This window comes from Furipterus horrens, unplaced genomic scaffold (genome assembly GCF_987537825.1).
Source record: "Furipterus horrens unplaced genomic scaffold, mFurHor1.1.pri manual_scaffold_3, whole genome shotgun sequence".
Lineage (NCBI taxonomy): Eukaryota > Metazoa > Chordata > Mammalia > Chiroptera > Furipteridae > Furipterus > Furipterus horrens.
The window spans coordinates 73067637-73084886 of record NW_028327173.1 but is presented as its reverse complement, the minus strand read 5'-3'; the positions used below and the strand labels follow the sequence as shown (position 1 = coordinate 73084886).

The following is a 17250-nucleotide window of genomic DNA, read 5'->3' as shown; positions in this document are numbered from 1 at the left end:
CAATTTTGTTAGGTTGTATTTTGACAGCCGTCATATCATGTGTATTTTTTAAAATTTATCAAAATTGGTGAATCTTTGTGTAGCCATTTTAATACTGATGATGGAAGAAAAATATGCAGTGTTTTTTGGTGTGTTATTCTTTATTGTTTCAAGAAAGGTAAAAACGCAACTGAAATGCAAAAAGAAAGATTTGTGCAGTGTATGGAGAAAGTGCTATAACTAATCAAACATGTCAAAAGTGGTTTGCAAAGATTCTTGGTAGTATTGACATTTTGGTCAAATAATTCTTTGCTGTGGGACTGTCTTATGCATTGGAAGATGCTTAGCAGTGCTACTCACCAGAAGCCAATAGCAGGAGATAGCCAACATACTCAAGGTACCCAAATAAATAAAGTTATGGGTGAAAATGAAAAATGTGTCTTTTATTTTACAGAAAAAAATATACAGACTTTTTGGCCAACAATATATAGAAGAAAACACAGGTACTAAGATTTTATGAATTTGACCCTCCCCCCCTCCCAGGCACAGGAAGTAAAGGCAAAAATAAATGGGTAAGACTATATCTAACTAAAAAAGCTTCTGCACAGCAAAAGTAACTGCCAACAAAACAAAAGGCATCCAGTTGAATGAGAGATGATTTTTGCAAACAGCTCTGACTTGTGATTAACATCCAAAATATGTAAAGAACTCATACAACTCAACACCAAACAATCCAATTAAAAAATGAACAGAGGACACCTCAAGAAGACATATAAATGGCCAACAGATACATAAAAATATGCTCAACTTCACTAGTTATTTGGGAAATAAAAATCAAAACTACAATGAGAGAGAAGAAACCTTCATTCACGACTGGTGGAAAACAGTATGGAGGTTCCTCAAAAAATTAGTACTAGAGTTACCATATGACCCAAAGTTTGAACATTTATTCACAGATATGTGCACCCCCATGTTCACTGCGGCATAATTCACCATTGCCAAAACATAGAAACAACCTTTGATAGATGATTAGATAACAAAAGATGTGGTATATACACACTATGGAATACTACTCAGCCATAAGAAAAGATGAAATACTGCCATTTGCGACATCGATGGACCCTGAGAATATTATGCTAAGTGAAATAAGTCAGTCAGAAAAAGCTAAGAACCATATCATTTCACTCATAGACACAGACAACAGTATGGTGGTAACCAGAGGGAATGGGAACAAGGGGGCACCAAAGGGTTAAGGGAGCCAAATATATGGTAACTTAAGATGATTTGATTTTGGATGGTGGACACACAATGCAATACACAGATCATGTATCATAGAAATCTACACTTGAAACCTAATAATCTTATTAGCTAATGTCACCCCGATAAATTTAATAACAATTCAGTCCCCAAAACCTTCATTTGAAAGACGTTAGCAGTTATTCTATGTAACCATGAGATACAGCAGTTAAAAACCCATCATTTGCACTTTATCAAACTATATTGGGAAATATACATTTAAAATGGGCAATTACCTAAAACAACCGCATAATTCTCTAAAACAGGAGAGAATAGCTGAGGGCTTCTAGCCTTTCTTAGCACTTTTAAACTATGACTTGCTTCAATGTTCAACATAATTTTGTTATTTGCACCCCAAGGATACAATTTTTGTTGAAAACAATTTGTGAATTTCCAGAAAAGCAAAAATACTGATAATTCAACTTTTCAATAAAGGTTACTTTCCCCAAAGAGGGAAATATTGATACAGCCTCTCATGTTTCCAAGTTTCTACATCTGACAAGATAATGTTTTTCTTTCTTCTGAGAGACAACTACTAAATCTAAAGACTTTTAAAAATATATTGGAAGTAGGTGTTAGGATTTTCATAAACTAATAAGACCCTAACAGAAAATAAGCAAGTAATGTTTATTTTTTTTAAAGTCTTTAATAAAAAATAATTCATGAAAAGTTTAAAATCGGTGCTGTCTCTTAGTGAGTTTTAAAGTATTACAGAGACTTCCCTATTTTGTAACTTTATTCATTTCTCAATATTTATTAAGTGTCTTATATCTATCAGACCTGTGAAAGTTGTTGGGGATTTAAAAAAAACTAGTAAGACATATCCCATGACCTTGGAATCTTCATAATCTAGTATGTATTGATTAAACTAAATATTTTAATGTTCAAGATATAAACCAGCTTTTTTCATTCAGCATCTGCCTTACAGCAAGCATTCAATAAACATTTGTTGACTGGATTTCACCCTGGCCTCCATTTCATGGTCACTGAAAAGGATTTCCCAAACTTAGAGATAAGCAAAACTTTACAGCTATATCTTAATATGAACACACATTTTGTAGATGGCTAATGGGGCCCAAAAATGTTAAGTGACTTGCACAGTGTTGATAGCAGAACTGGGACAAGAATATAGAACTCTCATCTTCCAGCTAATCTCCATTGCTTCAATCTTTGAAGATTTGACCCCCCACCCTCAATTCTTTGTTCTCTATGTAATTAGCTCATTCATTTAGCCTGTTCTTTTAACTTAGTCTCAACACATTTTTCTTTTAACTCTTTACTCATCTGTGCAGCATCCTCTAAACCCACACATGAATTCACACTGTCTCTTTAGTTGTGAAGCCCACACATGAGCTGTAATTCTAACATGAATCTTCATATAGACTCTGAAATGAGCTGGAGCTTCCAGGCAAGAAAATGGAGCTGGCAATCTGAAACCTTATCCTGTCCACTCTCTTCCTAGGCATCCCAGGATGTCCTCCTGAGGGGTGCATGAGAGGAAGGAGAAAGAGTCACTGCACTGGGCTGTCCCAGGCAGCCTCCATGTCCGCAGCATCACTTCACTGCCACGCACTCGCCCCACTGAGAACAGGCTCGGAATGCAAACCCAAAGAGCCTGTCTTCATAGAAAACTAATGGGAGAATTCACAATCCCAATGGCATATGTCCTTAGCTCAGCACACTTTCTCCTTAAATCTACTAATACGAATTTTTTAAAAGCTATTTCAGACTAGCTTTCACCTGATAATGCAACATACATAACTCATTTTGGTACATACTGTTTGCTGGTAAAGTTTTGTGTGTGTGCAGTATTCTCTTGGATATCAATAAAATTAGTAAAACATTTTGGGGAGAAAGTGATCTGTGACTAAAAGGTAATTTATAACGAATGTAGACAAGGGTTGTAGACATACAAATAACAGAGATCAATGTCTCCTGGCTGCTGTGGCTCAGTGGATTGAGTGTTGGCCTGCGACCCAAGTGTCGCTGGTTGGAATCCCAGTCAGGGCACATGACTAGGTTGCACGTCAGGTCCCCAGTTAGGGGCGCGAGTGAAAGGCAACCACACAGTGATGTTTCTCTCTCTCTCTTTCTCAACTCCCCTCTCTCTAAAAATATACAAACAAACAAATAAATAAATTTTTTTTAAAAAGAGAAAGAGATCAATGTCAATAGCAGTTGGTAAAAATGTTGCTCAAGCACTTTCAGTAGGAGCACAGGATAGTAATCTTTACCTTATTTTATAAAATCACCACTAAAAATATTTTACCTCAAAACATGTGTCTTTGTAGTACAACCTCTAATTACAAACAAGTTAATCATGAAAAACAGCATCTCCCATATACACACTCTTCTGTGAAAACTAAATTGTCATGTATGACAATTAGGAGTATCTTCTGTGTGCCCAGGGGAACAAATTGACCTATTTGTTTTATTACATTAAAATTGTATCACAGCCTTAAGAGACTAATAAACAATAACAACAATATAATCATAACAAACTTACCACTGTTTAGAACTGTTTGTGATGAATTCTTTAACTTTAGATTTTGTTTCCGTTCTGTGGGTTTTTCTGAGTTCACATCCTCTTTTTTCCCTTTTCTCTTTGGTGGCTGAGGAGACGAGTTGTCACTGGACCCTACGGTTGACTTAGAGTGGCGATCATTTCCCTAAGTGGCAAAAGATTATACCCTTATTATTAGCTAATGAACTCCCAAAATGATTCCTAGTCAAATACAAGTCATTAACTAGGCATTAGATAAATAGGGCAGGGGCCAAAGATGGATGTATTGAGCTGATTCTGCTTCTGTTAATTTTAACATCTATGCTTAACTCTTCTTAATGGCAGAGGAAGAGTCTAGAAGAGGAAAAAGAATAAAAATAATAATTGTTAAGTAGTTAATATTATCAGGTATTTATAAAATTATGTCACTCAATCTTCATACCCCTGAGGGTCAGGTACTACTATCACTCCATTGTAAGGAAGAAAGGAGGCTTAGCAATTAAACCTTGTCCAAAGTCACGCAGCCTGCAAAGAGCAGAGCAGGTCCTCCCTCCTGCGCTTTCTGAAGAATCAGCATCTCTCTATTGAATGAGGAATAGTGACAGCTCTCAGTTTGATTAGTTAATCAAGAAATACCTTCCTGACTAGTTGTCACTGTGAATGTATAGGTATCGTCATTTGAACAGACATACACTGTGCTTGTAGAAATCTCCAGTATTTACTCATCTGTTGGTGACTGCAATGATCTCTATGAATTGCAAATCCAAAGCAACATAGACCCTAGCAATTCAAGACAACATGTCCACATTCCTGCAAGGCAGCCACTGACGATCATACCTTTAGTGGTTGTCTCTAGTCCCCACATGCAACTCGAAATGAAGACCTCGCATCTGCTAAGTGGGCCCCTCAGTGGAAAGGTGAGGTTAATTTTCAGTGGCTCCTGTCAATGGCCCAACTATGGCTCCTGAGAAGCCACATAATAGCCACTACAGTGGTGGCTACTGTAAGTGCTCAAGGAACAGCTGTGCTGGTTTCAGCTACTGCTTGGCCATTGCCACAGCAAGAAACTCCCTTGAAACAAGGGGAGCCTTGGCTCTCAGATGCTCAGGTGTTAAACTTACTGAGTGTGTAATGTGTGAAGCTACAGGTAACGGAAAAAACATAAATTTTAGAAACCCCAAATACCTGGCTCCAAGCCACTGCTCTGCCCCTAACCACTTATGGGAACTTGGGCTCACACCTACCTTGTTTGAGTCTATCTCCTCATCAGTTAAGTGGGGCTAATGTACCTGCCTTTAGGTGTATAATGAGAATGAAATGGTAATGTTTATAAAGTAACTGGTAGAGTGCCTGACATAGAGTTTTAATTAAATAAGTATCAGAGTGCTTTCTCTATGAGTAAAGAGATAATATCTATTTCTTAAAATCATATCCAACACACCACATTGAATGCAATCTTTATGCAACATTTGTACTATGCTAGCATCTGAAAATAAATGTAGTAATATTAAATAAACAAACCTGCCTAGAAACCTATCATAACTGCTCACTTTAAACATTCACATATTCAGTCATTTGGAAGCATTTACATAGTTTTAGCTATCATGCAATTAAGAATAGCAAAATTCACAGCATTATAAATGAATTTATTCATGCAATTTTGTCATAGTCTACAAAAAGTGAATTATGCATTGATTTATTAACAGTGTGAAAACATGTCCAAATCTATAACATTTTTTGCATAATTTAATTTCCTATTCCAACTGCAATTTAAACATACAGTTCTCATTTAATTATTGCATTGACTACTACCAGAGTTGGGATTTTTTTGTTTGTTTTGTTTTTGTTGTTTTTTCGTTTCTTTCCTTCATTGAATCTTTCTTACAAGGCTATAAACTGGTTGGCAGAAGAAACAGACAATATGATTTTTGTGGAGATTCAAAAACTATCAGCCAGGTCTCATATTCTAGTCTATTTTCAACCAAGTCTATTCATCCCAAGATTTTAAGACTTTAAAAGCCTTGAATGAAAGGAGTAAGCATTCTAGCAAGCCTACGGGAATGTCCAGAGATGCTGTGGAACTTTTAAGGGCTAAAATGGAACCTTGTGTATGAGAAACTTTGGATCTTGGCACAATAGTTTTTATATCTCTCTGGGAAAAGTCTTACTCACAAGAGGGGTATAACAAGGGGAAAGCAGAAGGCTCATGCTGGAAAGGAATGCCTGGGGATTTATATAATTTAGAAAGCTCTCTTGTTGACTATTCAGGAAGTTCTGATTTACCACATTTCTGGTACTGACACTCAAAAGGGTGATTGCGGAGCATCAAGAAGGACAAGTTGGTTCCAATAACCACAAACAGCATGGCTTTAGTAACTATCGCTCATGCATTCAATTACTGAGTAATGACTAATCACCAGGCACTTTGAGAGCAAGGGAAGAATTGCTTTCTAATTAGAAGACTGGAAATAATTTAAATGCTTATCCTTTTTGAAAAAAATGTTAATTCATCTAAAATATTAATATAAAATACAAGAAATTATATATAAATTATATATGCATATATATACATATGCAATTATGTATATAAAATTATTTGTATATAATTATTATATACAAATATATAAATTATATGTGCATATTTATAAGCATATATAAATTATATATAGAGAGAAGGACAAAAGAATGAAAAGGGAGATTTTCTTTTATTTTTGTGGACTTCCAGATGTGACTAATAACTTGGACACAATAGATAGATAGTCATTGCTATTTGGGGACCATGGTGAATAAGTGAGTTTGCCATCTCATGCAGATAACAGTTGATAAAACAATATTTTTAAGTACCCCTTATGTGCTAAATACCTATTAACACAAATATTTACCAAACTTATAGATAGTAATCATTATCATAACTTTACAGATAAAGGAATTCACTTTCTCAAGATGACCCAGGTATGATTTTTCTGCTACAATGGAGCTTTCTGCCACCACATTACTAGAAACACTTATTACATAGTATGGTTCCCTAAAATTTTTCTTTTTAAGCCATCCAGAAGTGACAAAGTATGGCTTTATCCTGAAGTGGAAGGAACCAAGAAGCAGCCTAATTTTTCATCATGTCCTTTGCAAGAACTAGATTTCAGTGATACTTAAACCACTGTCCTGCCTCTGCCTCACACACCTCTCAGCTTATCTGATAGGAACAGCTAACCTCTAGCTCAAACAAGCAAAGAACTAAAAAGAGCCCTTCAATATGTCCCTCACTCTACTGAAATTGGGATTTTTAAATAGTTCCTAAGGCAATTTCCAACAAGATCCAATCAACTCAGGTTTCTTTCATTATGACAGGAACCCATTTCCAGTCCCTACGAAAGCATGCCATAAAACATCAAGTCTAAAATAATTCTGTGAGGGTTTTGCCTGATGGAGCAGCGTTCACCACGTGCGTCTCAGAGGTGTCCCTGGGAGGGAGATCTAAAGAGCAGGAACTGGACGTGACTACTCAGGCTGGTGTTTCTCTCACTTGCACGTGTCAGGAGAGCAAGAGTGAGAAGCCCTTTCTTGCACACTGGACTCAGTTTTTCCATCAGGTAAATGCAGATTCAGGGGCATGCAGAATTTTTCTTGCTTCACCGTGACTTTGTGATATGAAGATAATCATGTGGGTTGTTTTTGTTTGTTTTTTTACCAAAACTTCAACAATTATAATATTTGAATCAGTAAATTACTGATCACAAGATGTATTAGCCAACCACATGGTAATAGTAACAACAAAAGGCAATATGATTTAGTCTTTGGCTGTAATTTTCAAATAGTTCCCTGACTTTGCACATTTGTCACTAGAGGGTGCTTTGATCCTACATGAGATGACCTCACAGCTAGAGAAGAGCCTTTCACTGGTGGATTTATTTTTCAAACTATAAAACTCAAAACAATTCAGTCTTATCTTCCTTTTGTTTTCAGGGTTAGAATTACAGCTCAAAAATATTCAGAATTTGCTCATATCTATGACTTTCCCAGCACTTGGAGTCTGTATCAGCGTGGCTTCTGGTCTTGTCCTCCTTTACACAAGGCTGATTTGAGAAAGGGTCTGCTTGACCCCACATTTCTTACCACAAGGGTGGGCACAGATCAAGTCACTGGTGCACCAGCAGGGGTCCACTGTGCAGACTATGGCAGCTTTCTCTCTTTTTTAAGTTCTATCAGGCCCTACCCACACTTCCCTTCATTACGCAATAGAACAATTCCTAGAAAGCTGTGTGGAACATGAATTCCTAAAATCCAGTTCTGTGTCCTCTTTGATTTGCACATGAGTTCAGCAATGCTTCCCCTGCTGACTTGGTGGTGGTTCCCCAAGTTTTAAGCTAGCTTTCCCATAGTGCGGTTCACTCACCATCCCCCCCACCGCCCCCAGTGTCAAGCAGTTAATAATCTTAAAAACATGTAAAATTCTCCAGGGAACCTATCAATTAAAGGAAAGGAGTAAATTAATCCTTCTGTTAAAAACTGAGTTTGTGACTTTGGAATTATGATCTAAGGTGGTCTCTCTGTGCCTGTGCAGCTCGCGGTCAGTCACGCGCACGTCCGCTAAACAGGCTGTGAGAACCTACGGTGTGCCGGGGGGTTATTGCTCTGCTCAGGTATGGCCTCCGAACAGAGGCCTACCCTGCCCACCCAGAGGATTTGGCACCCTCTCTCACTTTCACTTCCCATATCTTCATGCATTTTTCATCAAGCTTCTCACTAACTAATACCAAATTTATTGTGTATTTGTTTGTCTTTGTCCTCCTCCAGAATGTGAGCTCCACACATTTAGTGTTTTCTCAGAAATCTCTGCCAGCCAAGCACTGAAACAGTGCCTAGAACATAATATGTACCCAGTAAATGATTGCGATGATTGTGTCAATCAATGACAACAGACCATTACAATAGACTCAAAGAAGAATTATCATAGGTGTCCATCTTCCCTGCTGCCCGCTGTCCAAGTCACCTGCATCACATGCCTGGACTCCAGCTGTCCCACAGCCTCCTGCTCCTATTCTTGCCCAACACATTCCTCTGTAGACACCACAGACAGAATGATCTTTTCAAAATGTAAATCAAATGATTTCACTCGTCTTCTAACCCTCAAATGCTGTCTCATCAAGGAGTAAAACCCAAACCCCTTACATGGCCTCAGGACCAGGCCCTGCCTGCCTAATTTCATCTCAGACCACTCTGGCCTCCTCCTGCTCTCCTCATGTGTCAAGCTCTTTACCAAGGGACTTTGTGATTTTTTCCTCTGCCATGTAGTCTCCTTTCATCCTTACCCCAACCTTGTATGACTGGCTCCATCATTTAAGTCTCAGTCTCACACAATTTTATATCAGTAGGTGCCCTGCCACATTTTATTTTACACTTACACCATCTGAAATTATTTATATATGAGGTCTGTCCAGAAAAAGTCCCGCCATTGTTAATATAACAAGAATGGTTCATGTGATATTGACGTAACCTGGCAGCCAAGGAGAATGGACTGGAATGTGCATGCATGAACAATGAAAACTTCACTGTACTAGTCAGTGGGGGTGGTAGATACTATTGCATAAGCATGTGTACTGTGTGTGACTGTAGAGCAATGAATCAGCATCATATTTTATGTTAAGCTTGAACATTCCTCTGGGGAAATTATTAGGATGATTCAGAAGGCTGCAGCTATGGGCGACTTGTGATTGGCAGGTTTATCAGGACAACAAGCCCACTCAGGCATCATGTCTCATGCAGAGTTTTGTGGCAAAACATCAAATCACCCAGGTGACTTAGCCCCAGTACAGCCCAGATTTGGTGCCCTGTGTCTTCTGGCTTTTCTCAAAACTTAAATCACCTTTGATAGGGAAGAGATTTCATACCACTGATGCGATTCAGAAAAATACGACGGGACAGCTGACGGCAACTGGGAAAATTGTGTGAGGTCCCAAAGTGCCTACTTTGAAGGGGACTGAGGTGTCATTGTCCTATGTACAATGTTTCTTGTATCTTATATCTTCTTCAGTAAATATCTCTGTTTTTCATAGTACATGGCTGGATACCTTCTGGACAGACCTCATATTTGTTTGGAAGCTGATACTCTGTCTACCCCATTTTTCCACTCTCTCTCTCCTCTGCCTGAACCCCACAGACACTTGAATGAAAGTTCCATCAGGTCTGAAACCTTGTCTATATGCTTAGTAAGTGCTCAATAAATATATGTTGAGTGGATGACCGAATGAGCAGGTGAATGGATGGACAAATATTCAACATGTTTTGGGAGCATTGTGGAAAGAGGAACAAACTCTACAATCATTTTTGCTTTTCTAAATCAGAGCATGGAAATATAATTCTGAGTCTTTGTTTCATGTGAGATAGAAACAGTCTGTCATTAAAGGTCACTTACTCAAAGAGGCTTTTCCCGACACGCTTAAGTTAGTTCTCCTTGGATTGTCTCTCATATTGCTCTGCACTATTCATTCCTTTTCATCATACTTTGTGATTATTTATGGATTTGTGGAATTATTTAACCTTTGTCTCCCCAAGTAGACCATAAACTAAGAAAAAGCAGCATATCTCTTTGCTTATCACTGTCTCTCCAGGGCTTAGTTCCAGGCCAATACATGGAAAACTCAATCATCCATTATTAGATAACCCAGTATTCATAACACAGATTCTAAATTGCATGTGAGTGCCTCTTGCACATGAATTTTAAAGCAGGAAACACATTACATATTTTTAATAAAAAATATTTAGACATTCCAAATTACAGAATAGTAAGCACACAATTTCAAAGTTCATTACTTGTGAACGCAAAGAGTCGAGTCATGATCTTGATTCTAACATCAACTTTCCCTTTGACCTAGGGTCACTTATTCAACTACACTGAGTCTCTGTTTAATCATCACTCTTCCTACTGTACTGCAAAAACTACTGAGTTCATGTTTGCCTGGTACCCAGAAGAGAATGCACTCCAAAGTCCTGAAGAAGAATTAGAGGACAACATTTCCAAACCCTAAATTCATGGGTTTATTTAGCTAACATACTGTATACTTTTCAGCCACTGGAATATTCTCTGTCTTCTTTCTCTATGCCCATGATATTATCATAGTTTCTGCAAGCCTGTGTCCTCTGTGGTTCTCACTGCACTCCCTCTCCAAACCCCATGCACCCATTCTCTCACTCCATAGCTTGCTGGGGCCTGCTCCCTGCCAGGCTGTGCTGAGTACTACGAAGGAGCACTATGAGGACAGGGGTCGCTCTTCAGCTATGACCATTATGTGCACGAATGTACAAATCTACATTTGATGTCCATATCGAGCCTAAGACTCCACCATTTATAATGGCTTTCTACTAGACTTCATGATGACAATTCCAACTTACATGCTGGAAATTAAGCAGGTCATTATTTCCTCTGACTGCCTTCTCCTTGGCCATTGTACTGCCATTTTCTCAGGCATCCAGTCTCAAAGACTTGCAGTTATCTTCGGCTCCAACCTCTCCAATAATCCCATGTATCCAATCACCACGAAAGTCTTTCATTTCTTCATGAGCACTAATCACCTCCTGCTGCCTCTAACACCTACCCAGTCTGGATCCCAACACTTTCTACTAAGGCCACTGCTTATAATTGCCACATAATTGATGTCACATCTATGGCCTCGAACCATTTTAGGTCTTTCTCCACATAAAAGATCTGACCTTCTTAGAATGGACTTGGATTAGCATTCTAACCTCTCAGAAGCCCTCATGAGCTGTCCTCACTCAAAGACAAAGACTAGACTCATCATTCTGATATTCAAAGTCATCAAAAACTGCTGTCACCTACCATTTCAGGCACATCAGCCTCCACTCCACGACGGACCTTCTGTTCCAGTCAGCCTGAGCCACTCATTGTCCCCTGGGGTCAGAAGCATGAGCTGCCTCCAGGCCAGCCATCTGGATGCAGTCCCTCCCCTGCCATTTGCTCAACATGAGCCTTTGGATGCGATACTCCTATGGTCTGTGCTTCCTTTTCTTATTTTCAAATGCAGTAATAATAGTACCTGCCTCGTGGGGTAAGGATTAAGTGAATCACATCTGTAAAGACACTATCATGGTGTTGAGCCCTCAAGTATTCACTAAATATCGGCCAGCACTATTGTTTCTCCACCACCTTTCCTCACACTGCCCCTTCTATCTGAAACCCCTCTCCCCTCATTGATCTTTGCCTGAATCTTAAACAGTCCTTAAAGGCATAGTTTGAATTCCACTTTTCCCATGTACTTTGACCAATGTTCACTGATTCCTTCTGTCTTTCATGTTTGCTAATCTCACCACAGATTTGCTGTTTAGCTTGTTAGTTATCTTTTCAAGCCATCTTCATCTCAATGAGATTGTAAGTTTCTGAGGGCAAATATTTTGTCTTAAGCAGGATGAGTCTCAGCAAATGAGTGGACAATAAATGTTTATTGTTTGTTATGCTGAATTCAGCACTACTTCCTCAAGCAAAATTATTTTCCTTTTTTTCAAGAATTTCACATGATATAACCAAAAGGATGGAAGAGTTTCTAAATCATCACTAGGAGACAGAATTTCATTGCCAAAGTCACTTATTTCACAAAACACTATTATGAGAATATTGCTCAGTTAATTCAGAGAGGGAAAATGTCAAATCAGTCCTGATCACTACTGGTCTGGACTTTCAAAAAATCATTTCTCAAGCTGGGTAGAAAAAGAAGCCTCGGCTAGAAAAAAATCTGTCAAGGCAATACTGCAGCAAGATATAAAACTCATCTCTATGAGGGGGTACAGATGAAATATATGAAGAAGTAAAGAAATTACCTACAAAATACTTGTCACAGTTTCCACATAAATAGGTATTTAATAGATGTTTGCTGAATTAAGAAATAAATAAATGAATGAAGAATGGAAAAGATTCTGACAGGGAATAAACATTTGGAATGATTCATAATCTTTTAAAGAACTATACTTGAGATTTACCATTTTCTTACAAAAACTTCTTTTTGAGCCTTTGTCAGAGATAGGGAACAGGATAGGATGGACCACTAATGTGACCTACACCACAGAATTTCTTCTAGTTTTATACATTATTGCCTAGATTTCAACTGTGGGTACAAATTGTATCAGGTCTGTACACAAGGAAAAATAAACCTATGTTGAAATCTGTATTTTAAAAATGTTAGCTCCCTTTTAAGAACTTACTTGCAACATTACTGTTCTAGTGTTGTTTCACTCAATTGCTTATATACCAGGTAAGTTTTATTTCTCCAGATTTAATTGAAACCCAAAGGACAGTCTCTCTGTATTGTATAGAAATATAGAATATTAATAAGTAAACCATCTGATACTTACACTCCCTTTAGACTTTCTGGATCCTACAACAGGAGGCAGTGAAGAAGCTTTCTGACTGTGGAAACAATTGCAATTTAGAAATATGAGTGTTATTTACAAATAATAAATAATGGAAGACAACCGTTATCCCAACTTGTCACCCCAACCTGCTATCAGTGTTTCGCAAAAAAGTACTATATACTATCTCAGTTTCACAAAGACCACCATAAAACTTTCAAATTCTATTCAAAAAGAAGTGTTAATGTTTTCCTGTATACTACTATATTGATACTTACAACAAACTTTTAGTACCAGCTTCAATTTTTTTTAGCATTTTTATTTAATTCCCCACATTTCCTATTTGAATTTCCAAAAATCATTTCTCAAGCTGAGTAATAATTTTGCCAAATTTAGTTTAAAACAATAAATTCCTCTCTCTTCTTTAATGTCTATACTGTCTACATCTGAGGGAAGCTTAGACTGGTAATACAAGTTTATATTCAGCAAGTTTCTAAACCAGTCATCCTTGTCAAAAAATAAAAACTCTCTTCAGCTACAGGAATATTATTTTGCAGATGTATGTCTATATTATTAGGAAAAGATCTACTCTAGAATCCAACTGAACCTCACTGTAAATAAGAGGATACACAGATAAATGTAAATCATACTAACTTGTCTGAGAAAGGCAACCATGAGTTGTACATTTCTCACTGCCATCAATTATACACAGATGCTAACAGCAAACTAATCCAGCGTTGCTTAGCAGATTGTGGAAGGATTTGATTTCATGGATGGGTAAGGATGCTTAGCAATAAGTCTGCTGGTAAACAGTTCTAAACTGGTGGAAAAGCATCTGCTCTTGCATTCTTCAAACAACACCCCTGAAATTTCATTTCATTTAATGCTTACCTAGAAACACTCAGCTAGCCTATGCGCCAGGCTTCACAAATTGAGAATTAATGGATAGCATATTGGTGATATTCTCTATCTCTATAAGTATCACCCACCCTAGTGGAGAAAAACCACAGATAATTGTGTTTCCAATAGCAAAATGGCCACAGAGTATGTGTAAGAGGCAGCAGAAGCAGAGCCGGAGCAGCATGAGCCCGCTGAGGGTAGGGTCCCTGCGTGTGAGGCAGGCCAGGGCTCTTTGTGCGTACTTCTGCAGTCCAGCCACTTAGCTGAAACAAGACATCTTTCACAAATAAATGACATTTCATAGAGGAAAAAGGTTCACAGTGCATTATGTGTAATCAAAATGGTAATCTTTAGACTTCTGGCCAAGATGAAGGTATGACAGACATGCTGCATCTCCCTCCACAACTAAGAAGGAATATAACTACCTCAAAACTAGAAACAACTAGAAGTTCCAGAAAATCAAACTACATGGAAGTCTAGCAAACGAAGATATAAAAAAGAAATACTCATCCAGACAGGTAGGAGGGGCGGAGCTAGGGCAGAGAGGACTCGGTGTGATGGTGGCAGCAGCGGCAATGGCAGTGGGCCGGAGGAAAGCACAGTTACACATTTTAAAAAGTCAGGAGGGCCACTTGGGGAGCGTTCCCAGCCCCTCACCAGACCACGTAGCTCATTATCCCAGCACCGGAGAAAATAGAGCCTCATTGCTTCTGACAGTGCAAACCAGTGGGGGTTGAGATGGAGGCAGAAACTGCCAGTCTCTCAGCAGAGTCTGCTTGGTTAAAGGGCCTCCACAAACCTAGAACACCTGAAGACCCACCCACTCTGGGAACGACGGCCAGGGCAGCAGCTAGAAGGGTGTCAGTTCAGTGCAGAAGTGGGAGAGGTGCCTGGAAAAGGGGCGAGTGCTGGTCAAGTGGCATTGTTCCTTCTCAGACCCCTCCCCTGCATACAGCACCACAACATGGTGAAACAGGTCACCCATTACTGACGAATACCTAAGGCTCTGCCCCTTACAACGTAGTTGGAGTGACAGCTCTCCCTGGGACACAGAAATAAACAAACAGAGGAGATTTCTGGCCAAGATGGAGACCTAGACTGACATGCTTCATTTCCCTTCACAACTAAGAAGGAATACAACTACCGTGAAATCAGCAATAACCAGGAGTTCCAGAAAAAAAATGGAAGTCTAACATATGAAGTTAAAAAGAAGTGGTGCTTGTCTGGACAGGTAGGAGGTGCGAAGCCGGGGAGAAGAGTTCAAGCTGTGCTGTCTGTGGCAGCAGCAGCGACGGAGGCAGGACAGCGGTAAGCATAGACACCCATATTTAGGGGGAGGCGAGAAGCATCTGGGGAGCACCCCTGGCTGCAGACCAGACCTGTCAGCTTGCGATTCCAAAGCCGGGGAAGGCAGACATCCATTGCCTTGGACTGTGAGGGCCAGAGGGGGTGGGGATGGAGGAAGAGGCTCCAGGTCTCTCAGTGGAGAGTGAACAGCAGGAAACCATCTTGGACCCTAGCCCCACAGAAAATGCCACAGCGTGGTGAGATGGGTCACCTGGCTGTGACAAGTGCACGGGGCTCTGCCCCCTATAGCATAGGAGGTGTAACAGCCCTGCCCAGGAAGCAAAGGTAAACACAAAATGGTCAGGATGGCACAGATCATGATAGAGATCCCTGTGATGCAGCTCACCAGACAGCAAATATCTAATCTAACGAAGCAGCAGATAGGAAATCTTTCTGAGGCTCAGTTCAGAGCTTTGGTTATAAAAATGTTTACAGACTTGACAGCAGATCTTAAACAAGACAGGAAAGAAATGAAGGCTAGTCCTGCTGAAATGAACAAAAACACATATGAAATAGTGGTGAGGGAAAGAAAACCAGGGAACAAATTGGAATGTGGGAAGGAACAAACAGTCTACCAGTGCAGAAAGAGGAAACGAGTAGTGAGGAAAATGAGGAGAGGCTCAGAAACTTATCGGACAGCTATAAGCAGGCCAACATCTGAATCATAGGGCTGCCAGAAGTTGAAGAAGAACTAGAACTTGAAAAATTATGTGAAAAGATAATGAAGCAGAACTTTCTGAACTTGGGGAAGGAAATAGACTTCCAGGTCCAGAAAGCACAGAGAGTTCCAAAAAAACTGGACCTAGGGAGAACCACACCAAGACATATTATAATCAAAATGTCAAAAATTAAGGATAAAGAGAGAATCCTAAAAGCAGCAAGAGAGAAGAAGAGAATTATATACAAAGGGGTCCCAATAAGACTATCAGCTGATTTCTCAAAAGAAACTCTGTAGGCAAGAAGGGACTGGCAAGAAATGTTCAAAGTAATGAACAGCAAAAACCTACAACCACAATTATGCTATCCAGTGAAGCTGTCATTCAGAATAGAAGGGCAGAGAAAGTGCTTCCGGGACAAAGTAAAACTGAAGGAGTTCATCAGATCCAAACCACTATTATATGAAATGTTAAAGGGACTTGTTTAGGAGAAATAGGATCAAAACTATGAACATTAAAATGAAAATTGTATCACTACAACAAACAACAGAAGCTAGGGAATTGAAACAAAGGCAGATTGAGTAGGCAACAAGAGTGGGAGGGGAATTATGGGCATGGGGAACATTTTGGGGGGAGGTCAGTGGGGAGGGGGGAGGAGGAAGGGGAGGGAGATGGTACAGGAATTAAGAAGCATAGTAGGAAGGAGTGGAGTAGATAGGACATGGACTAAGGAGGGGGGACAACTTGAGGGAGGGGGGTCACTGGGTGGAGGGGTACAAAGGGAAAAGAAATTGGGACAACTGTAATAACATAAACAATAAAGCATATTAAATAAATAAATAAATAAAAATAAAATAAAATGGTAATCTTTAAAAGTTTGCAGGTATTAGCTATAAAAGCAGTTAACTACTTATTTTGCACAAGTGAAATTATATTGTTTTTATATTTTACAGTTATCATTAAAAGGTGTATAAAACATATTTTTTATAATTTATTTATTTACTTTTATAGAGAAGAGAAAGGAGAAAGAGAGGGAGAGAAACGTCACTGTGTGGTTGCCTCTCACTCATGCCCCCAACTGGGGACCTGATGTGCAACCTAGTCATGTGCCCTGACTGGGAATCGAACCAGCGACAATTGGCTCACAGGCCAATGCTCAATCCACTGAGCCACAGCAGCCAGGGCTTTAAACCATTATATTTGTAAACACCT

General features: G+C 39.2%; 1 protein-coding gene across 1 annotated transcript in view; it reads right to left on the bottom strand.

The window, feature by feature from the left end:
- Positions 1-17250, bottom strand: part of DCDC2 (doublecortin domain containing 2) — a 155664-nt gene that overhangs the window by 79706 nt on the left and 58708 nt on the right. Inside the window, exons 6-7 of the mRNA XM_090271738.1 lie at positions 13139-13193; positions 3782-3944 (exon numbers count right to left, since the gene is read on the bottom strand). Coding sequence (XP_090127864.1) covers positions 3782-3944; positions 13139-13193 — 218 coding nt within the window. The remainder of the gene's footprint in view (positions 1-3781; positions 3945-13138; positions 13194-17250) is intronic.